This window comes from Electrona antarctica (assembly GCF_951216825.1).
Source record: "Electrona antarctica genome assembly, chromosome: 9".
NCBI classification, from domain to species: Eukaryota; Metazoa; Chordata; class Actinopteri; order Myctophiformes; family Myctophidae; genus Electrona; species Electrona antarctica.
In genome coordinates this window covers 31,570,369-31,595,356 of record NC_136790.1, presented here as the reverse complement: position 1 = coordinate 31,595,356, position 24,988 = coordinate 31,570,369, and the positions used below count along the sequence as shown (strand labels likewise).

At 40.6% G+C, this 24,988-nt stretch overlaps 2 protein-coding genes across 4 annotated transcripts in view; both read right to left on the bottom strand.

Moving 5' to 3' along the window:
- Window positions 1-13,613: 13,613 nt before the first annotated feature.
- LOC306929375 (cytokine-like protein 1) lies at window positions 13,614-16,105 on the bottom strand. The gene is made up of 4 exons (XM_079509881.1): window positions 15,901-16,105; window positions 15,760-15,804; window positions 14,986-15,132; window positions 13,614-14,865 (listed from the first exon to the last, which is right to left on the bottom strand). Exons 1-4 carry the CDS (start codon window positions 16,045-16,047, stop codon window positions 14,764-14,766), a joined length of 441 nt encoding a protein of 146 aa, XP_079366007.1. The 5' UTR covers window positions 16,048-16,105; the 3' UTR covers window positions 13,614-14,763.
- An 88-nt stretch (window positions 16,106-16,193) lies between these two features.
- The window catches only part of LOC306929698 (limbin-like), a 23,019-nt gene continuing 14,224 nt past the window's right edge, over window positions 16,194-24,988 (bottom strand). For all 3 annotated transcript variants that reach the window (XM_079510324.1, XM_079510325.1, XM_079510326.1), the window contains exons 17-23: window positions 23,880-24,023; window positions 22,071-22,298; window positions 21,506-21,720; window positions 21,286-21,373; window positions 20,016-20,191; window positions 17,885-17,986; window positions 16,194-17,598 (exon numbers count right to left, since the gene is read on the bottom strand). In XM_079510324.1, the coding sequence (XP_079366450.1) occupies window positions 17,226-17,598; window positions 17,885-17,986; window positions 20,016-20,191; window positions 21,286-21,373; window positions 21,506-21,720; window positions 22,071-22,298; window positions 23,880-24,023 (1,326 nt within the window). In that variant the 3' untranslated portion in view covers window positions 16,194-17,225. The remainder of the gene's footprint in view (window positions 17,599-17,884; window positions 17,987-20,015; window positions 20,192-21,285; window positions 21,374-21,505; window positions 21,721-22,070; window positions 22,299-23,879; window positions 24,024-24,988) is intronic.

The window sequence follows — 24,988 nt, the reverse complement described above, 5'->3', positions numbered from 1 at the left end:
AAGACCACCCGGTCCACCCGCTTCTATACGCCATTAAGTTCAAGGAGTGGAGAAAGACTTGGTTCTAATAAGCCTTTGACTTCTGACTGGACACTGTGGACAGCCAAGTAGGCCTATGGACAAGTAGGCTATATTGCCACAACAAAATATGTGTCAAACATATAGACCCGTCACTCGCCACGGTCCATGATGGCTAGTTAGATATACCTAAGGGCTATTATGCAAAGGCAATAACAAACTTTTACGCACACCCTGACGTTTTGCACCAACAAACATAAGAACCCCAGGTAGGTCGGGCTCGCCTCTCATCACTTAATGTGGACTGCTGTCATACTGCACACATACCGTTTGCATTCATATCAATGCGTTAAGTAGTTTGTTGAATCCAAACTGATTCCAGTGTGTCAATGAATGCTCTTTGCTAAATTGGAGAACCACAGCATTTTTTTTATAACAGCACTGTCTGTTGTTGGAATGATTCCCTTTGGAAGGGATTTGTGTACTGTAAAATAATGTATATTTGAAGAATATCCTCATTTATATTATGAATATATTTGTGACATAAATTAACAATAAATTGTTTATTCTTTTTCATTAAGCAGTTGTTCGTTTTGACTGACACTTCACTTAGCAATGACGTTGACTATGTTGATTCACAAGAGAACATTTTGAGATTTTGAATGATCAACTTACATTTGAGAGGTGGGTGCTTATAAGTTATATGCAGGGTTTATCTAAACATAAAACCTTATAACCTAATTTCACAGAAAATAAGTATGAAAATAAGCTGTTATAATTTCTGATGGTTGGATTTATTTTATATTAACAGTAACACTTGTAATAGTAGTTATAGCTATATAATATCAATATATTATTTTCCCAGGATGTCTGCAGCAGGTTAGTGCATCTTGTGTAGACTTGAACTATAGACTTGATGTGACCCAAAACAAACATGCATGCCTCCAAGTAGGCCTATTCCACAAAACCTTATGTGAATATTATACTGTACAACTGAATTCTGTAAAAGAATTGTTGTAATAGACTACTTTTCATTTACTTCTCTCACATTGATACTGTATGTTCATTTTGGGCTACACATAGTCACAGTGCGTGCAAGGATAGGCCTATTAGAAGACCATGAATTTAAACTTGTCAAATGTCATTGCACTAAGCAAAACGTGGAATGTATTTCTACAGCTGTTGCCCATTGCTTTGAAATAACTAACCCAGATTTTGTTGGCGCCAGAAGAGCTCAAGGGGCGGGGAGGTAGACCAGTATCGACAACTTCAAAACACTCCGATAAATGCAGAGATTGGTTCTAGAGCCAAATTGCTTGTAAACGATTCGCTAGTGTGTCATTATGCAGTATTTCGAGTGTAAAATGAACCAGATGACACTACAGCATGGAGAAGCATGCATGTCATTCGACACATACATGTAGAGCACTTGACATTCCTGGGAGCACAGAGGAGCGGGCTTTAAGCTTAATAAATGTTCAGTCAATTGCTGCTATCAAGAAGACTTTAACAAAACAGGTATCAGATATGGGAAATTACAGGCCACTCACACAGCAGTTTTGAAGGCTTTCTCTTGGCGTTCCTTCCTTTCAGGCAGGGGTTAAATTGGAGTAAAATAATTGCTATAATGAGCAAAGGAAATCTGCCGCAGACGAACGCGGCTCCAGCCAGGCTGTAGCTCCAGGCAAGGCGGAACTTTTATCATTCCTAAAATGTCAACGGGGGACTGGGACGAGCAACCTCAACCCATAAGCATTAAGCACACAACTGCTGCTGTTCCAAAGACGCCGACAAATTCAGTAGCATACCCCACAGTTTGAGTTTACCATTGTGAAGTTTTTTTTTGTATTTGCATTTTACGTCGCCACACTACAGTTCCCACGATAGGCCTATGATATAACGCCCTCCAGGACAGGCTCACTCGCAGCTCAGTTTCAGGATCAATTAATAATACGTAACTACAAGACAAGTTAGAAATCACACGGATGGACGCTCTGTCTGAAAGGATAGCGACTTTAAACAAAAGAACCAAAGGGCATCCATCGGTTCTTTCAATTCTCTCCTTTTCGTATTCCCCATCTTGCCAGAAGCCAAAAAGAAACAAAAGCCCTATGCCTGCTAGCTTCAAGATCAGATAGTTACAGATAAAATACATGCTAGCCTACTTATTTTTGCTATCCAATTGCATCTGAGAAGAAAATAGAAAACTATCATATCATTTTATTTTTTAAGAAGCATGCATGCAGGGGTTTTATGTTGCAGCCATACCCGCCTGTAAAATGAAGATAACTATTGAAGTTGCAAACAATTTTAAAGTTGTTCCCAATCACGGTGTCCTTGGGGTTCTGCTATATGTAATTTAGAAATATAGACTCAATGCTGACTTGATGCTACATGGACTAGAGAGGATATTGCTATGTTGCTTTAATAGAAAATGATTTCACACTTTCCCTTCAATTCAACGGGGAAGGAACATCAGAAATGAATGCATGTTTAATACATAATTAATGTATCATAAATGATCAAATTAAACATTCGGAGCGGACGTAATTGAAATAGAAATGATATGTTCACGTTGGCACTGGCAGTATATGGCCCATATATAAACCATGGGTTATGTTTCCGCATCGTTTCAAATACCACACTACCACCTTCCGTTTAAAGTCGGAGTAGCATATAGCCTGCAGGCTATACTGGTTGTGCGTAAGCCACACAAGCGGCCGTTCAACCGATAGACTTGGAACAAATAATAATAATTATATTTCTAAGCAATTTTCACTGATCGTCTGTCCAAATGTATATCGTATAGGCTAAATTAAAATGGACCAACGACATTTGCTATATAGATTAACACAAATAACATGGGGAGTAAGAAAATACTTTGAAATGTGGAGAGCCTGTAGAATGTTTTTATTTCTACGTTATTAATTAAGTATTTAACACTTTTAAGTTATAAGAAATGCTTGACATCACTGATAGGCTGCCACCCGGCACCCGCGTATCAAATCATGCAGGCCTAGCCTAGCCTACTTATATTTAGGACTGAGATTTGTGCAAAATAACTGCATTGCTGACCAAAGCGTAGGCCTACACTGCCATTGAATGTTTAGGCAAGTTTTGCTATTGTGAAAACAAATATCTATACGATCTAAAACACATTAATCGCATTATAGAAATCACCTGAGTGCATGTGACATGGTCCATCATGTCTCGCGTTATAGTTTATCGTATTAAACATGGACAAGTAAAGCTGTAGCCTATAGCTTATAGGCCTACTGTTTTTCATGCATTTATTATAGGGAACTTATACAATGTTGCCCTAAACTAAATTAATGCAGCAATCTTTTCTCTTCATTCTCGTGTTTGAGCGCACATATGATGGTGCGCTTCTCGGTGCAAAAGCATCTCGAAAGGAGTGAGAGACTATCAATTAATCAATTCATGAAATCGGTTGCTTCATATGGATCGTCGTCCAAATTGGCTTGCATATATTATTAATATTATAAACAGAGGATATATCATGCAATGCATTCATGTTTAATGCATTCAAATATCAACCCGAGTAGGGCTATAGTTTGCGGCATTTGCGCTATACTGAACATGGGCCAGCACATGGCACAGCCAGCCTTCCAGCCTCTGCCGTGTCTGCACACTGGTCATCATTCATCATTCATCAGTGACTGTTATTGATTATTGATCGAAAGTTTAAACCAGTGTTTCATCTCAATGTGATGACTTGGCGAGTTGGCGGGTTCCGTCAAGACGAATTGAAACCAGGTTGTGCAAACCGCCTAATGGCAACAAGACCCAGGAGGTGGGCACCAACTTAAGGAAGAGTGGGCACCCCCCATGTTAAATTGGCGATTTATTTTCTTCATATATATATATATATATATATATATATATATATATATAAGCTGTAGGTGATAACTACAACATGACATGCCGCGGTGATAAGCCGAGGTGCTCACCCCAACACATCGGATACCGGAGAACTCGCCAGTTTACCAACTCGCCGCGGCGAAAATTCTTCATCAATGTCTTCATCGTTATATGCTAACATGCTGTCTTCCTCAGTGCATAGTATGTCAACCCCACAGATGTTATATAGTTAATTTCCAAAGTGATCAAATTATTTTGTGCAATGAAATGGTCAGCTAGTGGTCACCGATGATAGTATAGGCCTGCACTTCAGGATATTGTTTAGCCCACTAATTCATTACATTGTTTCGGTACTTTGGTGTTTATACTTTAGAATTCCTACTTCATATAATTAGTGTAAACTCTAAACAACTACCCCCCCCCCCTCTCTCTCTCTCTCTCTCTCAATTCAATGCAATTTAAATGAAGGTGAAGTAAAACTAAAATGCACTAAACTGCGGTGAACTGGCGAGTTCTCCGGATGCCAACACATTTCACTAACCACCTTATCACCTACAACTGGAGTGTGAATATGCCTTTATTATTTAGGCCTATTTTTTGCTTATTATGACATATAGCAATCATTTATTAATTGTTTTGCCAGGAGTCTTGGTCTTAAAGTGATGGAAACATTGCCACCCCTCTAATTTATTCATCCAACAGCTATTATTTATTCACACCGTTTTGCTACATTAGGAGTCCTCAAATGACCCTCTCTTGAATAATTACTTCAACATGTAACTAAATCAATGAAACAGTTGTACATTTATAAGGTACATTTACTGCAGATAGGGTGGGACAACTTTCATCTGAGAATGTTGATACTCAAATGGCATCTCCATGCAGTCAAATGTGTTTAATTACCACTGGTGGATAGTGCCAATCATCTATTGGGAATTTAAGAGGGAAACATTTTCTTATGTGGGCTAATGAGGCAGCATTTGTTTTAAGATACAATAAAAACATTAAATGTGATGGAAAATTGCCTGAAACCTCTATAAACAAAATGATTAAAACAAATACGTTTCTGATCTGTCTTTTACAAGGCAATTTATTTCAGCAAAGCAGAGAATAATTTCTGTCACCCTTTGGCTTTTTTTACAATGCAGCACTTAACATTTTTTAGTGCAATGTCACAGAACATAAAATTGTGAAATTACTTGATCCCCTGCTGTTTAAATGCTGTTTTCTTTCTGGATTAATGCTACAAAATTAAACTTGGATCCTGCATTCCCTAAAGCATCTAATGAGTACCAAACCAATCAACGAAGCAATTCAGCTTTATAACTGTGGCCTGACTTCTAAACAAGCCTCCTGTCGCTGATTCACAAGAACTATTTTCTTTCTTTCTTTCGGAAGGTTGTATATTTCTTGAATTTTACTGTGATGTGTTAGGCCTACAATGCAATTTGTGCAACACACACACACACACACACACACACACACACACACACACACACACACACACACACACACACACACACACACACACACACACACACACACACACACACACACTTAACAGTATAAGCTGATAATCAATCAAAGGGATGTTTTTTTACTTGTAAAACTGTGATGTGACAATAAAGATGATTCTGATTCTATGCACCTGCATACTAAACTTGTTTTTGTGTGCATTCTCCTACTGATGACATCAGAATTTCAGTTAACATTGCTGTAAGGTGATTTCATATTGTAATATCTCCGAGTGTTGCTGAGGGGGTTGACGAAAAGCAGAGCTTCAAAGTAGTGGTCATAACATAACCCAAATCACTTCTGAGTCATTCCAGACGAGGTAAAATTAGGAAATGTATGATCCAATGTCTAAATAAAGTTCTGGATAATGAATGAAGTTGCTTCGTAGTTAAACTGGCAAGATCAGAAAATACAGAAGGCTTTCTGGAGACCATTTTTTTTACATTCCTTTGGAGGACGCATTGTGAGGGCACACGCACAAGCACGCACACACATACAAAAGGCACATTACATTACATCTTACACAACTTTTATTTTAAAATATATTTTTGTCCATGCATACAATGCTATCAACAGGCGGATCAGGACGGTGACAACAACAATATTTTGGCTTCAAGTTATGCTGAGCAGAATATAGGCTATCATAACACACATAGGAGGTCAAATGTAGGCGTAGCCTACTGTTAACTATAAGCCACTATTATAGCATACAAAATCTAGCCCCAATACGTTCCCTCAGTCCCTACGCTCATTCTGTAGCTCCGAGATGAGGTCACGAGGCGAAGCCCTCCCATTGCATTTCAGAAACGGCGCATGGTTTCCACAACCAACGTTGCTTACCCTTTTCTGCACATTGTATCCAAAAAGTGAAGGTCCGATAATGAGCTAAACTAAATTTAATTTAGGAACGGCCAAGAAAATCCAAGTTGCGGCATGAAACAAGTGTGTGTGCATGTCGACTAAACTGAAGTCAGTTGGAAAATTGAATTCCATGTTCGACCAGGGGAGGGCGCCGGGGAGGCACTAAAGCTTTTCAACTTCCTTGAAAAACATGGAAGCGGCTGACTAAACAACCGATTTAAACGCTCGTTTCATGCCGCAACTTGGATTTTCTTGGCCGTTCCTAAATGAAATTTAGTTTAGCTCATTATCGGACCTTCACTTTTTGGATACAATGTGCAGAAAAGGGTAAGCAACGTTAGTTGTGGAAACCATGCTCCGTTTCTGAAACGCAATGGGAGGGCTTCGCCTCGTGACCTCATCTCGGAGCTACAGAATGAGCGTATAGGGACTGAGGGAACGTATTGGGGCTAACAAAATCCTCAAAGAGTCTAACTTCACTGCTATGCTACAGTATATCAGAAGGCTTATCTGATGTCCACCATCTGCAGCTCATTTCTGCTCTGCTGGTGGTACCTAGATGTGTCTCCCATGTGTCTCCATACCTTTTCAAATGATACATTAATGTAGCTCTGCTAACTTCTTTTATCTCAATGAGTCATCCAATAATAAAACTTTCTAAACTAATTTTATTGTATATATGGAACATAGTCTCAAATTGCACCTTCTTAAACTAAATGATATGGAACATAACCTACTGTGAAGCTGTTCACAAAAAAGTTTACCTAACTTTGCTACTACAGGGAAAACATCCACATGTACATATGTTGCACTCTTTATTCTATCCCTTTGTTTGCTGCATGTGTTATTTGTTGTTTTGAATGTTATGCTATCTATGCCGCTGCATTGTCTGTAATTGTCTTGCCAAACAAAAATATGTTTTACTCTTATGTACCTGTACACAAGATGTAACAATAAAGTACAACCTTGAACCTTGAACAAAGCACTGTTATAAATTATCCCACCTGCATCTTGATCTGTATCTCCAGTCCTGATTCTGTCCCACAGGTGCCTGTAAGCGGTTCATCACCCTTGACCCTGATAAAAAAAAGATAGGTCCGTTGCACATTTAGCCAACTACACTACTTAAACACAAATTTCTTTGTAAATCATGGCCTATATTCTGTTCTATGAGATTAATTAGTTCTGTCAATGGTGTGCATTTTTAGTTAAAAAAACTTTGAACAGGCATAAATCCAGCCCTGTTTGAGCTACAGCCATGACATTTCAGTACACATTATGTGTCTCCATGATGAAAATGTATTCTTAACTACATAACTGCAATAGGTCTATCATATTTTTTTGAAACTTTGCAGTAGAGGTAGATGGTCATGAAAAATCACACCCGTGTGAACTGGGCGGTGCAGGCTGCTCAACAACACTGTTGGCTGACTGGCTGCAGTTATACAGTAGTTATAGTGCTCAGTGTGAAATGGACCTTTAGGCTGCTCAACAGTGCCACTTTAGGTCACCAAGCGGTATTGCAGCTGTTCGTACCACAGACAGACAGACACACACACACACACACGGCCAGTCATTGGAGCGGTTGTTACGCACCGCACAAAAACTACAGGGAAACAAAACTCACAACCATTGGCGAACGGGTGGCTCTACAGCACTTCATTGAAAAATTGACATTTTGCCATACTGCCATGGAACTTCATTACACATTATGCATCTCCCAAGCCCCCAGAACCGAGAGGGAGAACTGAAGCGCAATGGACATGCTGGCCAATTGTAGGTACTGCATGCAGTATATTACAGCTGGGGCCAGCGCCAGACACATGAACGAGCAAAAACGATTTCGTCCAATGGGCTCGACTCACAAGCTTGTGCATGGCATGGAGGTGACACTACTGCACATGCCAGACAACGCAAAATGCATCACATAGGAGTGATAGGACCCAAATAGGCCCCACCTGCCGTCACACTTTTCCAACCCGGAAGAAGGGGTGAAAAGGGAGTATGCGCTGGGTGAGCAACTCCATACAAGTGAATGGGATGGGATTTTCAGTGCCCTCCCTATTATTTTTTAACTCTATGGCATCTCCTCATGAGGAACAACTTTGCCTCTTTGACCTATGACCACTGACCCTTAGATCTTCCACCATTTTGAATTATATGAAAAAACGTTCTCCTGGGAAAATCTCCTCCTGGGATTTCTGAGTAATGAACTGCAGGAAACTTTCTGCACTCAAACTTTGGAACAATATCTAAAAACAATTGGAGAGAGTTTTCTATGTGAAAAACGTAAGCCTCCATGAGCCAATGAATATTGCAGTTTTATGAAAATTCTTCTGCTGTCCTTAACTACATAAATGCAGTATCATATTTTTGCTAGAGGGTCTTGCTAAGCTCTGACATATAACTTACTCCAATTAGCCAAAGGGGGCGCTATAGCAATCGTTTGAAAACACAACATTTGAACAGCCATAAGTCTTGAATCCGTACTTCTCCTAGGATTTTGGAAAAATCTGAGTGAAACACAATCTACATGTATGAACCATTATCTAAAAGTGTGTATCTGAAAGAATTAAGCCTCCATGCATGAGCCAATGAATATTGTAGAGGGCATGGCTTCATATACAAATGGGAACCGGTTCTGTTCTTTTTGGTTCTTAGTCCATGAGGCAGAGCTCCAAAATTGGAACATTAATTATGAGTTGAGTGTACAAAACCATACCTATATTAGATTGTCACCATGAAACTTCCCCAGTTGATTACTTACACGAAGACAATGATTTATTGTATAAAAAAAAATGTAATATGCAAATGAGGCATTATATAGGAAAATATGCAAAAAAAATAAAAATGAAAAAGCTACTACTGTGGAAGGGTTATCATATGTATTTACTTATATTGATCCTATAAACAATATAATGTAGGTATAGTTTTGCCCACTCAATTCATAATTAATGTTCCAATTGTGGAGCTCTGGCTCATGGACTAAGAACGAAAAAGGACTGAACCGGTTCCCATTGGGAACCAACCGGTGGGAAAGGGCTCTCTGAGTGGCAGTGCTGTGGTTATAGTAGCTCAGTAAGTAGTGTCAGGTCCCGGGTTCTAATCCTGACTTATTCACGCTTAATTTAAATTACTGCATAGAAATCATGACTTTATCAATTAATGCATGGCCACTATGTAATGCCATTTTTACATCATTCAATGTATTTTGTATTGAAACAGGGGCATGGCGCATGACAGAAGACAAAACCTAATGCTTTTCATGAAACTTACAGGGCAGTTGTAGCTGAATAAGAGGATGCCTGGGAAGAAGATCACAGGTTTGATTCCCGGCTCCGGCTAAACCGACTGGTCAGGAATACAGTGATGACTAGAAAAAGTGCCCTTCTGGGCACAGGTCTCCACCAGGAGGATAGGAGTGTGTGTGTGATGTTTGGCAAAATGTTTAGGAGCAATATAAACGTGTGTGTGTGTGTGTGTGTGTGTGTGTGTCGCGGCTTGGCCTGTTGTAGCGCCACCATGAGGCTGATTTGAAAACGGTCAAGTGGCATTTCTTCCAAAGTCTAGTGGGAATATGCATGCACAGTTTCACCACAATCGGACGCTGCGTTGAGTAGTTGTGGTGATTTGTACAAAACGCGTACAAAGCGGGCTACTCCTGAAAAGTTTAGAAGCCAATCGTAGCCAATGAGGGTGGATTATGAGAAATCAAATAAACCCGTCTTGATCACATGACTATGGAGAGCATGTGTACCGATTTGCGTGAAATTTGGATAAAATCTGAAGGAGTAATATTAGAAAATGTGTTTTACATATGTCGGCCTCCTGGTGGCGCTATAAAGAGCAGATGTGAAAAAGTCCAGGCAAGGGTTTTTCCTTGGCTTCTAGGGAGTTGGCATACAAAGTTATTCACAGATCCGTGCAGTTAGAGGTAAAAACGCTTTTCGGCCAATTATAGCGCCACCATGAGGCTGAGTTGAAAATGTTCATGTGGCATTTCTTCCTCTGCCTAGTGGGAATGTGCGTGCACAATTTCCCGGAAATCACACGATGTGATTTGCAGCATTTTGTTTGAAACTGAGCACTCCTGCAAACTTTGGAAGCCAATCTTAGCCAATCAGGATGGAGTCTGAGAAATTTGAAAGAACCGTTTCGTTGAATGGCTCTAGAGAGACTGTGTACCAATTTGCGTGATGTTTGGACAAAATATGTAGGTGTACTGTCCAAAAACTTGTTTTGCACAAAGCGGCCTCCTGGTGGCGCTATAACAGGCCGTTCTGGAAATTTTGGGGCAGAGGTTCATCGTTGGCATCCAGGGAGTGTGTGTGCAAAATTTGGCATCGACCGGGTTAACGGTGCCAGAGATTAGCTGTTCACAGACGGACGGACACACGGACACACGGACGGACGGACACACGGACACACGGACACACGGACGGACGGACGGAGTGCAAAACATACTCTCTCCCCATGCCTTCGGCCTGGTGGAGACAAAAAGCTATAGCCTGATTAATGCTACAAATAATTGTTGTGTATATGAAGCAGAGAAACTGAGAAACTTCTTCATGACTGAATTCCCCCTCATAAGAACTCTGCACTGCTCAGCTATTTCCAATGTTCATTTGTAATTGCATGGTCTCCTTTCTCTCAAGTTCAGCCATATTGTGTTTCTATGGCTTACTGCGCCTATTGCATATCTTGTATTGCTGCTTGCAGCTATCTAACTAGAAATACACCAAGTATCTCTGTGTGTGTTTGTGTGTGTGTGTGTGTGTGTGTGTGTGTGTGTGTGTGTGTGTGTGTGTGTGTGTGTGTGTGTGTGTGTGTGTGTGTGTACGTCTGTAATCCACGTAACTCGAGAACCGTTCGCCCCCACCACAAGGGGTGCAGTCACAGTGCCTGCATGGTGTTGAGTCGGTCGGACCGACGGTTGTCCAGAACCGCCCCAAAAAGGCCTCTGCCCGGGCTCTGGACAGGGTCCGTGCACAGTGACAGTGTCCATATATGGAGCTGGCCTGTTCTGACATCATTCTGACGTCTGCAGACTGCATACACTGATTAGACTCCATATTTGGGCATGCCTGACAAAGAACTCCATGCTGTGTAAAGATTAAAATATGGCCTGTGCTAGCTGGTATATGATATGGGGTCAAATAGGTCAATCAAATGGTAATTGAGGCAGCACTGGACATTTGCTGGCGATTTTGAGACAGTCTTGAAGTTGGCCCAAAAGGTGGCGCTATAGAGGAAAGGGTGACCCCATGGCGCTTCACCAACTTCGACACCTTAAGTACCAGAACGGCAACGGCCATCTAGTCTACCACTAACCAGCCTACAACCTACATGTCTAGGACAAGAAGTTCGTATAATAAAAACATGGCAGTGTTAATTAACTGCAAAGTTGGAGAAACATACCTGCAGCGGTGAAGTCCTGTTGTATTAAAGATGTTGAAAACAAGAGCTCCAAGTTGGAGCCTCCAACCCAACCAACAGGTGAAAATAGACAGCAAGGACTGCCGAGTCGGCCCAGGCCCAGCGCCATATTAAAAACCATCTCCGAGCTTGATTCAAACTCCATCTTTGCTGGCATTCTGCGGCTGCCTAACACTCAAACTTTCAACTCATTCAGATTTTCGTGGTTATGGTCTTTCTTCATTGGACATTGTGTGAACATTTCCACTGACTTCCTGTTGCTGGCTGCTGCTAACAATGTCGAGAGTTCGAGACCCCAACAGTCTATGGTCGTGACATTACAGGTAGTGCACTGCTGGGTAACTCAAGTGGTAGCCTACACTTATCCTACTTGTAGTGCATGCACCAGAAAATGCAACAGAGGGCGCCAGAGTCCACAAATAAAACTGCAAACGTGGTAAACCAACCAACCATGTGGGTTTGATTGATTGATTGATTGATTGAAATATTTATTAACAGTTTTACAGTACATTTCAAGCACAAACTCAATACAAAGACTGTTAACTGTGAGTGGACGACCCAATTAAGCATTACACTTGTTTACAAGAGGGTCCACCATGTTCAATTCATCAAAACATTTAGAGACATACAAATAGACACTTCTATATAGTCAAAGAACAGAACAGGAATTCATCGAGTCCCTGACTCCCTAGTCTTTACTGATTGCTGTGAAATTTTAGTATCTCAGTCTTCACCATTTACATCATGAGACCTGCTTCTTAATGCAGACACATAACCAGTAACGCCTGAGGTCGCGTGCACGCATCCGCCTGGGTGACGTCAGACTGCTAGGCGAGCGTTGGCTCTTTGGCATGGGGGGTCAGATCAATTATGGAATGAATTCTGTACTGGCCATATATGGAGCGTGTCTTGAGTGTACAGGGTTTGATGAGGTCAGATCAACATATGGAATGTCAGAACAGGAAGGACGGGCGGGGAAGGATGAACATATGGAATGTCAGAACAGGTCAGCTCCATATATGGAGATCTAAGGGTTTGAGGTTTGAGGTCAGATGTAGAGTTGCTGGCCGGCTCCATATATGCAGATATAGGTGATGATCCAGTCTTCTCCATGTATGGCTATCCAGGGTTTGATGAGGTCAGTGTCATATATGGAGACGGACGTGGCGTTACAGACTGACGGCCATATATGGTGGTGTGATGTGTCACGAGGCGTGAGGGACTGACGGACATATATGGTCGTGTGACTTGTCACAAGTCGTGAGGGACTGACGGACATATATAGTGGCGTGACGGACGGAACGGAATACAGACTGAAAGGTTTTTCAGGTTTTCATATAGTAATCTGCAACCTACTACGGTGGCAATAAAAATATAGTTTTACAATTTGTTCTAAGTCAAGTGGATGGCAGAGTTCACACCAACTATAAAATCACACCTGTGTGAACTGAACGGTGCAACTATACGTACTGTACTATATTACTGGTACTAATCGTACTGTACTGCACCTTACGGGTGAGAGAAGACACGTCCACTCAAGATTGTGAAAGCCCTCCTCCCTGACCTGTGTGTGACCTGAATGCGACCCCAATCTGTGTGTGTGTGTGTGTGTGACCTGAATGCGACCCCAATCAGCATCAGCTGCAGGGGTCAATAGGTCGTACTCAGACATAGGGACATACATACAGACATACACACACCGTCACTTAAAGGAGCGGTTGGCACCGCTCCAAAAAATATAAAATGGTGAAAGATATACAGTAGTTATCTTTATAGTGCTCAGTGCGAATGGAATAAATACAATAAACGTATACTTTAAATTCTTATTTATTGGTAATTTGGTATCACTATATGAAAACACATTTTACAAAAATAAAAAAGTACATTTGTGTGTGAACAAGATCAGTGGTTCCCAACCTTGTATGGTTCAGGGCCCACTTGAACATTTTTAAAGTGTTCAGGGCCACCCGTCTGACCACTTAACCGAATCTTAAAAATTGAAGTTCTTATTTAGGTATATGTATTGCTAACATCGTTTTTTATATATTAATGTTATAGCCTATTATCATTACAATCTTAATGTTTTGCCAATTATTTGGGGGCCCACTTCAGCACTTGCCATGCCCTTGTGGACCACAGGTTTGGAATCACTGTCAGTCACTAGATAAACTGGCAGACTGAAAGAAAGATAGATACATGTACATACGGATAGAAAAGGGAATCAAGGGACAGGCCTACATGAAAACTGATGTAGTGTATTACTTAATATAAGATACACATGGAAGAATCATAATAAGGCATACATGAAAATCACATCATCACAAACTATTTTAGGATGTTTTATTCACCAAAGATTATTTAAAATGCTGCATATTTGCAATATTTCTAACATAGTGAGACCAGGTCTTCTTGTATTGGCATCTTTGCTGGAGGTAATGACTATGACCAGATAATCCCGTGGTATGAACAGCAGCATTTTGATGAATTCTCACATTTATTCAAATTATATATAAAACATAATAAACATTCTAAGCAATAATATGGTATTTCTTCTTACATTATTTTCATGTCACATCATGTAAAATACTCAAAGGCTACAAAATGCAACATATAGTAGCCTATACTAATTAGAAACATTTTAGTCACACCAAGGGTTAGGCCAACACAAGATATTTTTCTTAATGATACATGAACCTTTGATCAGCCCTAGTACATAAGCAGCAGTCTCGCTCACAAACATCTCTTATTGGTTTATTATTTCAAGGTTTTCATCGGCATGGCTGGCATTCAGCAAATTTCCTGTGGAAAGTTCTCCACTCCTTGATGGAATGTAGCCACACATGCTGACTAACACAGGCCTTCCAGTAAGCCAATAACTCAAGCTCAGCTATAGGTAAGAGTTGAAAGAGCACTGCATGTTTTTGTAGCCTTTACCATCATACTGACATAAAACAAGACATAGGCTGTCTGATGGTGGTATATACTACCACTCTGTGTTCTTGATATGTGTAGGCTATTTTGTATTTAAGTAGTGAAGTGAATATCTGCCTCTCATCTGTCTTCTTGCAGAAGCTGCAGTCTGTCTTCTCCATAGTGAGGGACAGTATGTCCAGTATCGATGGCCTCACAGTCATCTGAGAAAAACACAAGGTCCTGTGGGGCATCCAAACATGCAAACACAGCACAAGGAGTCAAGCTTCATGTCTTTCAATAGTGCCATGCAGATGCTGAACAGTGGTAGGCTACCACCCGGTACTTTAATGATTATCTTACCCGGTAACAAACTTTGTTTATGATGTGATACAAGTTCTGCATTTTCCGTTTTAGCAGAACCATTCTTGGACGCTCTTTGCAGTACTGGCTGGGATGGTTTAGCAGCACGTAGAGAAAATCACGGAGCTTGGCAGATATGCAGCCATTCTAGAGTGACATAATTATCATATTAGAATATGAGATCATGCATCCAAGGTCTTTCCCCCACTTGGCAGTTGGATATTACATGGCATGGCTGCCTAGTATCTTCTTCACTTTGATTGTGTTAAGGCAGGGTAACAGTTTTAGGCTATGTGATATAGCTATTTTATGAACAGAAAATACATTTATCAGCTTCAATTGTGTTCTAGTTCCAATGTTGTCAGCTTTTCTTCGTGTCATCTTCCATATTGACTTTAATCTGTATCCTGACCGTCTGTGTGAGTTGTCTCTCCTGATTGGATAAAATTGGTATCCTGACGTGAAAATGTTTTTTCTGTTTGATAAGGAGCTGGAGACAGTGAGATTCCTGATGTTATACTGAACAAACACCATAGTAATGATTACTACAGACAGACAGTCTGTCTATTAGGCTACTCTAGCCTATATCAGAATAGACAGACTAGCTCGTCCATGGACCAGAGCTAGAGACAGACAGACATAGCATTTGATTCTGAACTATAGTCAATAGGCATATTCAAACATAAATCAGATTTCTGGCTTTTATATTGTTTTTACTAATTGTAATACATCAAACGAACTTATATGTCAGTCAGTCATGTTGCTGTAACTTACATGCACATCAACGAAGATCGTGGGCAGTGCCTCAGCGCAAGTTTTCTGTAACCCAAAGGCAATTAAGGCATATCATTAGGCAAATCACCATTTAGTTGTCCAACATGCACGGCATAAATTAGTCCATATGAAACGTCTTACCGTGCGATGATACGTATGCAGTTTATCAAGCAACGTCATGATTTCTTTGCTCAAACCGAGCGACCTTGAATAGCAGGTCGGTGGCGCACATTCTGACAACACCACAAAGCTGAGTAAACACAGAGAAACAGCAAGTCCAGCCTTCATTGTACAGCTAGGGCTTGCTGCAGGTCACTAAACGTTTGAGCGACTGGACCGTGGAGTGGACCAGTGGACTGACTCTGGAAGCGGCAGCTTGGCTGCCGTTTTAAGCACGGTGTGTGAAAAAAAGGAAAGAACGATGACGTTGACAAGAGCAAAACATTTTATTTTTTCAGTGGAATTGGAACAACACGATATTTTTCACGTGCAATGTCACATATTGGCACTGATGGTGATAGATCTAACAAAACAATAGGCATATCCGGTTTTTGTGATAAGACCATTAAATAACTGGACACAAGTTTAATAATAATTATATAAAAGCTTAGGCCTATAGACCTACTTTTACCCGTTGCAAATGTAATGGTGCCTATTTTGTATAGGTGGTGTATAGGCCTATTTGTATCTGCATTCAGCCTTCTCTAAAGAGTCTATGAGACTATATGAGAACTTGTCATATCTGTGTAGTGGCAAAAACGTATATGTCAAATGCCCATTTCTGCCCTGACATCATACAGTCTATAATGATTAAAACATATGAAAAATGTGAATGTAGAAAATAAAATCAGCTGCCTTTACTTTATAAAAATGTTATAGGCTATTACAACATATGTCCTATTTGTTGCACATATTTTGGTGTTGAATAGGACCTACCCATCATTACTGTCAGGTGTCCAAAACCGTTCTTTTTTATTAGTATTTAAAACAATACCTACAAAATAGTGAAAATAGCCGATCGACAAGCTATAAGCTCATAACACGATCCGACGTGTTGTGAGTTTGTAGGTCTGCTATTTTCACTACTTTTGTGTGACACACTTGTATATATGATGAAGAAGGGCAGGGTTTCTACAAGCTTACAACGTGTTGTGAGTTTGTAGATCGGCTATTTTTGGCAAATGTTCCCACCAGAATACGGATGCTGGGATTCAAGTTTTCCTCATGATGTAATGGATCTAAGAGTGAAAGTTTCACATATTTACGTAGCGTAATATAATGTTCTAAAAATTAACAATGTAGTCAGGGGTGCTGTGGATAATAAAGTTATATTTACAAGGGTGACTTGAGCCAAAATCGTTTGAGAACCACTGAAGTATAGTGCAGTGGCATAGTTGAAATATGGAGATACAATGTTTCTGCCCAACAGCGACGATATAACAAAATGAAGGCACCATTTGGAAACCTCAGTGTAGGCATGTTGGGGCTACTGAGCCCTTCTTCAGATTGAGAAAGTTCCTCTTCCTTTTTCTCCTGGGGGCAACCACGCGGTCATGTGATTCTGGCGGATCTCGAAACACAAACACCCGTTCGCCAGTAGCAGGGATGCCTAGTATTGTTGCCGATGACCTGGGAGCAGTAACGACTGCCTCCACTACTCCTTCTGTCACGGTATATTGGCGCTGCTGTATAGAAGACATGTTAACAGGTTGCTGTATATCAGGAGGATCACCGTCCTTTTGCTTCTCCTCAACCAACACTGGAATGACATCTCTCAGTGCCTCGAGTCGAGGACTGTGGAATAGCTTTTCCATCAGATTTGGCCTCTTCTCCCGAAGTCTGGGGGATTGGGAGTACAAGTGAACCTTTGTTATAGTCAAACTGTGTCATTTGGTAATTTAACCACATGAACCCTAGTGTCCCCATATACTGGGCATGTCAAAATAGCAGATCTAAAAGCTCACAAAACAGTTGTGAGCTTGTAGGTCGGCTATTTTAGGTAGATATGGTGAAAAGGAGGGGACCAACAAAGTATAAAGGCTAGGGGTTTGGTGAGTTGAACTCATGATATTTAAACAGAAAACAAATATTTTCCAGTAGTATTATAGTATGTAATTGAGCTCACCTGTGTCTGTCCTTGTTATCCATGTTATAGCTCAGCATATTCTTAACCACTATGTCTTTCCTTAGTTTGACCAGCATAGTTCTACTTGATCCTCCAGGACACCTGGTGATAAGAAATAATTGATAGTGAGCCTGTTCATTATAAACAACTTCGGCAGACAATGGCAGCTTTGATTTAAAAGTGCAGCATGTCTCTTGGATGTTGTGTTTTTGTGTACCTAGTACTGCCTACCATTGCTGCTGAGGTAAAACCACTTAAATATTGTTCACAGTGCCTTGAATATTGTTTAACATTGCTCATAGTACTGTATACCTTGCTTTGGTTTAGCAGTAGCAGTGTAGCACCCACAAGTAACCAAGGACAAATAGTACTATTACTACTGCAATTTCCAAATCCAGCAAATGTAAAAAAATAAAATAAAAGAATTCCAGATGGTGTCCATATTACGTTATGGTCCCGCCCTGGACTATAAATCAAGGTGCATTGTGGAGTGGTATCCTTCACGGTTAGTCAAGTGATGATGATCAATGTTAAGAGAATATTGAAAACCTTTGAAAAATAAACTATGTAGAAATAGAGGTGCCCATGTGAATTGTAATTTAAATCATCAAAAAAAGGTTTAAGATGCAGCTGTTCAAATCACATCATGGCTTTCATAATAAGACACTTTAATTAGTCCAACATAATGTGGAACACCTAGCAGACACCAAATACCCAAACAGCAGAGATATTACATCTTGGTCCAATTTAACCAGTTTTATTCCGTTGTCCTTTGGCTAGAGCAGACAGAGCTGTCTAGGAGTCCAAGGGGACTTCGTTCATAGAGCATTATTCACAAAAACAGCCCAACCACCACAGCGTGGGCCAGACAACAGCAGTAAGTTAGTTCCACAGACGGAGCCAATAGATTACGAGGAGATGGAAATAGAATGATGATGTATGATTTGATATTTGGCTTAATGGGAGGAAGAGGTCCCACCCATGCGGGGCCGTAGTCAGGTGAGAGTTGTTAAGAGACGCCAGCATTTTGGGTTGGGTGAAATTACAGCAAGCTGTAGTGAATATCATAATTTACTATGCGTACACATTTAATCACTCAAAGGTAAATACAAAAATAAAGCTATTCCAAGACTTTTGTTGTTTATTTTTTAAACAAGAAAACTTGAAAAGGCCCACAATGGAAAATGTGGATAATGTCACATGATGACAATGGCTTTCAGAGAGTTGCTTAGTGTTCATTCAAGTTCAAACGAAATGTATTATGCAGACAAAAACTTGGCTTGAGAGTTTGAAGAGCTAACCACATCTTGTATGATGATCAGTGGCTTGATATGAATTCCCCCTTTTCTCTTAAAGAGAGACAGGATCTGTCCACAGTATTTTGGACACGGATACATGAACCCATTCATCATTAGTTGGGGTACAAAATGTTCCTATTGAAAGGTAAATCAGTGTGTTTGTGGGTTTAAATACAAAACAAAGAGCAGTCATCCTTTACAGGTAAATGCCAGTACAGCTCTCACTGACAGATTAAATTCCAAACAGCTGTTGTAGGCTGCATATGGCTAAAAATGTGCTAGCTGTGGGGGTTTGGACTTGTCATGTGGAGACATTTAAAAGAAAATCTAAAAATGAACTTTTTCAGTAACACATGGTTCTGTGTGGTGGTAAGATCTATTGATTTTCCAGTCTGAAAACAATATATTTGTGACAAGTCTATTCATGGCCATTCTGATGAGAAGCATTCTGATGAGACAGCCAAGTATTCTGTTACAATATTCATCAGAACTGTGAGATGCTGCTTATGCATAATTCCATCATCATGTTACAAAACCTTCACATTTTAAATCCTAAATTAAGTTATGATAGGAAAATAGACTGTTGCTCTAATGGGTATTTTGCTAAATTGGGTCCCAATTCAAAATACTGTACCATTATGGTTACTAAACGGATAAGACCATATTTCAGAGTTTAGATATTTCTCTACCAAGCCCCCTGATATTTTCCGAGGTTATAGCAATGGTAATGCAGGTAATACAGTATAGCTGAAACTAGCTGTATCTAGTGAGTGTGGATCTCATAATGGGGCAAGACTGGGGTAAGACTCACGCCCCTATTTTAAGATTCTCACCCTGAGGTTTCCTGCTCTGAGGAGCATGAAACAGGAGGCCGTTTGGGGCAGAGGGCATCTATGATTGAGAGGAGCTCAGATTCAGGCAGGGTAGGGAGAAGAAGGCGCAGGGCCTCCAGGAGAACATCGGTAGATAGCTGACTCTGCCTCACCAGCTGCGATGCAAAATCTAAGTCCTGGGATCATGAAAACAAAACAGGAGTCCATCTTAACATGACATACTAGGCAACAGTAGACAGAACAGACACATTGAAACTACCCATGAATAAACAGACACAGCATCATCATTAACATGAATACCAGTTTCCTTCACTTGCATGAACAGACGCAATGAGGGACATGATGTTACCAGAATCCTATCATTATATCAAGATGGGGACAATGGTAAAATATAAAACATCCCAATGCGTGCTGTAGCTAGCCTGTGTAAAACGGCACATTTGACACATTTTCCAGCACAGACAGTACAAACTCTCGAGACACTTGGAATATATTTATAACTCTAGCTATAAGCTATTATAGCTATATTTTCATTGGTCAAGTTCCTACAACTGAAACGGAGTGCTGCATCATGCCTGGCTTTCAACCTCCCAAAATATTCATATCTCTCCATTTTTGTGCTCCCATCACTTGCTTCCTGTTGCTGGTTGCATCCAATTAAAAACACTGGTGATGACCTACAAGATGATATGATGCACCCCTACATCCTTTCCCACGCAGCAGTCCCTCCCTTCCCTACAACACCCTGGCCAATGCTCAAAGCAAACAAGACTCTGCTCCATCTTGGTTCTCAAGCTGTGGAATGACTGCATTGTCTGAATTGTCTGCATTTACTCATCCTAACTATTAAGAGCAGTGGGCCTTAATAATACAGAGTCCGGGGAGCAGTTAGGGGTTAAGGGTCTTGCTCAGGGACACATCAACATAGCCTGGGCGAACCAGCGACCTTCCAATTCCCAGGCAGCCTCTCAACCCACCCAGCCACTCAGATAGACGCTTACTGTTTGCTTGTCTACAGATGCCAAGTATGTTATTTAGATAGTTGTTTAGTCACATGCAAGGTTTGAGGTTTGTTTTCTTGGCATTGTATTTACTTGACCACTTAGCTTGTTTGTACAACTGGATAAGAGCGTCTGCTAAATGCCTACATTGAAAATTAAAATGTTCACATGTCCTCCTCAAGTAGAATGACAGGATTCAGGATAGAATAAATCAAGTTGCCCTTTTAACACATTATTATATAGAAGGAGCAATTGAGATTAAGTCAAACCTGGTCACAGTTTGCATACAGCCTCTTGAGTTCCAGTTGTTCCTGCAGATCCTCCGTGGCTTGACTCCTGGTCGTCAACCCTTGCAACCTGGTAGTGGCAGAGAGTAAAAACATTGCAACAATTTGCAGAATAGAATTGATGATTGATGGAAATGAATCTGCATGAATAAAAGCTTTTGCAATCAGCCTTTGATTATGTACCACTGACACAACATCCCACCTATCGGCCAACAGCAAGAAGACCTGGTCACACTTGTACAAAGCCTCCTGGAGGATGGTCGCCATCCTGTAGTCCTGCTGCACCTGGAACACTCTCTCATCCTCCTCCTCTGGTGATGAACTGTTACAAGCTTGCTTGTCTCTGGGCTGAGCTTTCTCCAGGCAATTCAGTTCAGCCCTTTCCTTTTGAAGCTGCTGGTCTGCTTCTTCAAGACCCTGTACCCCCATCCAGAGTCAAATTAAAATGAGAAAATGAATTGACTTAACACTTACGGTACATTTGCGGTCAGTAAGACTTTTGATGAGCTGTGTGATATGAAAATGTCACACAGCTTCTTTTTCATGGTGGCGGATAACGGCATTTTATACAGACTCTGGATATTTAGTTAAATCCAAGCAAATAATCCGCAGTCAAAAGGAAAATTTGTATAAATGGATGGCGTGAATTGAAGAGAAAGCACAGAAGAAAAAATGTTGCCAGAAGCCAAGACGCTTGTTGGTCAAATTCCCTCTGTCCTTGTGCTTGCCCTTCAGAACACATCCAACTGGAGAGGATGGTAACCTACCACACAGTGGTTCTGTATACTCTGGGCCAGCTCCTGTGTCTCCAGGTGCTTTCCCTCTCTGAGCTGCTGGGTGAGCATGCTGTGCAGGGTGAGCATGGCTTTCGATGTCTCTAACACCTTGGTCCTCCTCTCTGCCTTCTGATAGTAGATGGCTGCCATCTGCATGGCCAGGCCGTCTGCCTGTGAGTGTAGCTGACTCTCTCTGTCCTTCTGCATCTCCTCCAGGACCTGGAACCACAATTAGTACAATTAGACATAGTACCGTCCCTTTTGATTTAGAAAATGACTTCTGGTCCAGATAAAGGGTTACATTATTAAGTAAGGGATAATATCTGGCTAGGTGGTCATTGTCGGGCGATAATTCACCGACAGGGAGTTTAACCACCGTGGCGAAGCCGAGGTGGTTAATCACCCTGAAGGTGAATTATATCCCGACAATGACCACCTAGCCAGATATTATCCCACGTATTACATGGCTACCTAACATAAATTAATAAATGGACCCAAAACACAACAAAAAAAGTATTCCATAAGTTTGCGCTGCCCAGCTGCAGGGCTGGAGCACTGTCGGAAAACAATGAAGTGAGTTGATCAAATAGAATCCATTTTCGGTACTGCTTTGTCTATTTCTCGCTCATATGTTTTCAAAAACATTTTTGAGAGCAATGTTTAGCTGTAAATGGCATTGTGTGTCACTAGTGTGTGTGTGTTTACATGGCTGTCATGTTGGAAACAGCAGAAAATCAAGCGGGGCGCAGCCGCGCAGCTGGTGCTCAGAGGGTTTGATTAGACAGCGGTCTGTTATAGAGAGGAGCGGTCATTATCAAGACATAACTCACCGCTGAATTCAGCGATTGACCAAACAGAATCAAGCATTCAACCAAGCCATGTAATAATACAAAATAATAGTTTAGTTGATTGACTAAACATATTACGGTCTGCATCTCCTATCAGTCAGTCCGTCAGTCACGGCTCCATATATGGCCAGTACAGAATTCATTCCATATATTGATCTGACCTCATCAAACTCTTAGATCTCCATATATGGACCTGACCTGTTCTGACCTGACATTCTATGTTGATCTGACCTCATCAAACCATGGATAGTCATACATGGAGAAGACTGGATCATCACCTAGAGCTGCATATATGGAACAACATCTGACCTCACGGACACCAGATTAATAGTTTAACTCCTGCTTCTTAACTGTGCCGTATTAAGAAGCTCTGTTGTTTCAGCGTGATCTCACCCTCTTGCCCTCAGGGCGTCTTACTTGTGTTTGTGTGTTTATAAATAAATAAATAAATAAATAAATAAATAAATAAATAAATAAATAAATAAATAAATAAATAAATAAATAAATAAATAAATAAATGTATGTATGTATGTATGTATCAAAAGGAGGATGCTTGTCTTTGATATATATCATAACATGAAAAGTTGTGTTTTGGCTGTTGGTGAAACATATTAAGCATTTTGTGTTATTACCTTAATATTTTATCATAATTGTGTGATCAGAATTAATGGCATAGATTTATTGAATATTCAAAAACGAATAATCCACAGATAACGTGTTAATGAAAACAACTGTTGCTCCTCTAGTTCACAGAACTTCACACAGAGCTATTTGCTCTTGGTTATGACATTATGATGGTCTAGGAGTAGTGACATGTGCTTAGCTAACAGCAACATACATCTAAGATCTCCCATCATAGACATCATCACTGCAGTAGTGCAGTTAAAAAGGATTTATGGTTATGATAATTTACTAGAGACAGACTGTGCTGTTCTCCCCATCCTTTCTTCACCTTGTCCATGACACTGCTCTCCATCTCCTTCTCCTTCTCAAGCAGTTGGATCCTGTCCTCCAGTCGCTTGTGGAAGACGAGCAGCTCAGATGGTTCTGCTTTATGTCTGGCCTCGCTGGATTTCCCCTTGGAGTGCGTCTTCCTCTGCAAAAGCCACAATGTTTTTGAGGTGGTTAAGAAAAAGAGCCCACAGCATACTCCTATGATGTGATTAACAATTGAAAATGCTGCAGAGCCCATTATGATCTCCGAGCAACAATGTGCTGTCATCCCTTAGCCTCGCAATTGATGTGGACCACATTGTTGGTTACACTGTTGGCCGCTATTCCCCACACTTGTTATTACATCAAAGAAAACATTAGTATTCACATTACTGCCTGCAGCAGTTGAGTTCAAGTGGTGGTCTGTGAATTTATTTCATTGCAATTATTTGCATAAGTGATCGTAAACAATAGCAAGACAACAGAGAGACAGCTAAGTAAATGCAGGCATAGCCACTATCTACAGGAGCGATAAAACAAAAATACAATGAGAGAGGAAATACTAGGTCAAAATAAGTTTCTGTTGTGGAGAAAACAATTATGTGTACATATACAGTAGATAATTCTCCTTTTCGTGGAACTAGATTAGAACTTGGGGGTTCCTATTGTTCCACCCGCGGTGGAAACAAGTATGTGCTAGTGCTACAAACAATGCAATCTGAGAAGCCATCGTCCAAAAATAAAGGAAAAACAGCGCCCTCTTTTCCTTGAATTGACGTGAGTCAACAGTCTGTCTTGAGAGACTACAAACAAAGTAACTAGGATAGCAAACCTGACATAAACCCTGGCTAGTATCTACCGGTATTTTTCATTTTTGACGAAAACAGATTACTTAAAAAATATTTTGGCATCAAAGCATCAGCATTTTGGCACAAAGCATTAGGCACAGCTACAGGTAGTTAAAACTGGAAAGATGGATCAAGTAAAAAATATGAATTGTATACTTTAGCCCCTCTTATAAACTCTTTCAACACTTACATAAGAATCTATTTTCATAGTACTGAAGTGTCACCCAATCGTAATTTTAATTTAAAGGGATATTTCACTTTCAAACATGTTTGGGGTTAT

Excerpts from the sequence above, each read along its gene's own strand:
- LOC306929375 (XM_079509881.1), bottom strand. The coding sequence starts at position 16,047 with ATGAAGGCTGGACTTGCTGTTTCTCTGTGTTTACTCAGCTTTGTGGTG. Across the intron at positions 15,133-15,759 it reads CGATCTTCGTTGATGTGCAT|AATGGCTGCATATCTGCCAA; the intron begins GTAAGTTACAGC and ends ATGTCACTCTAG. Across the intron at positions 14,866-14,985 it reads TAAACAAAGTTTGTTACCGG|GACCTTGTGTTTTTCTCAGA; the intron begins GTAAGATAATCA and ends GATGCCCCACAG.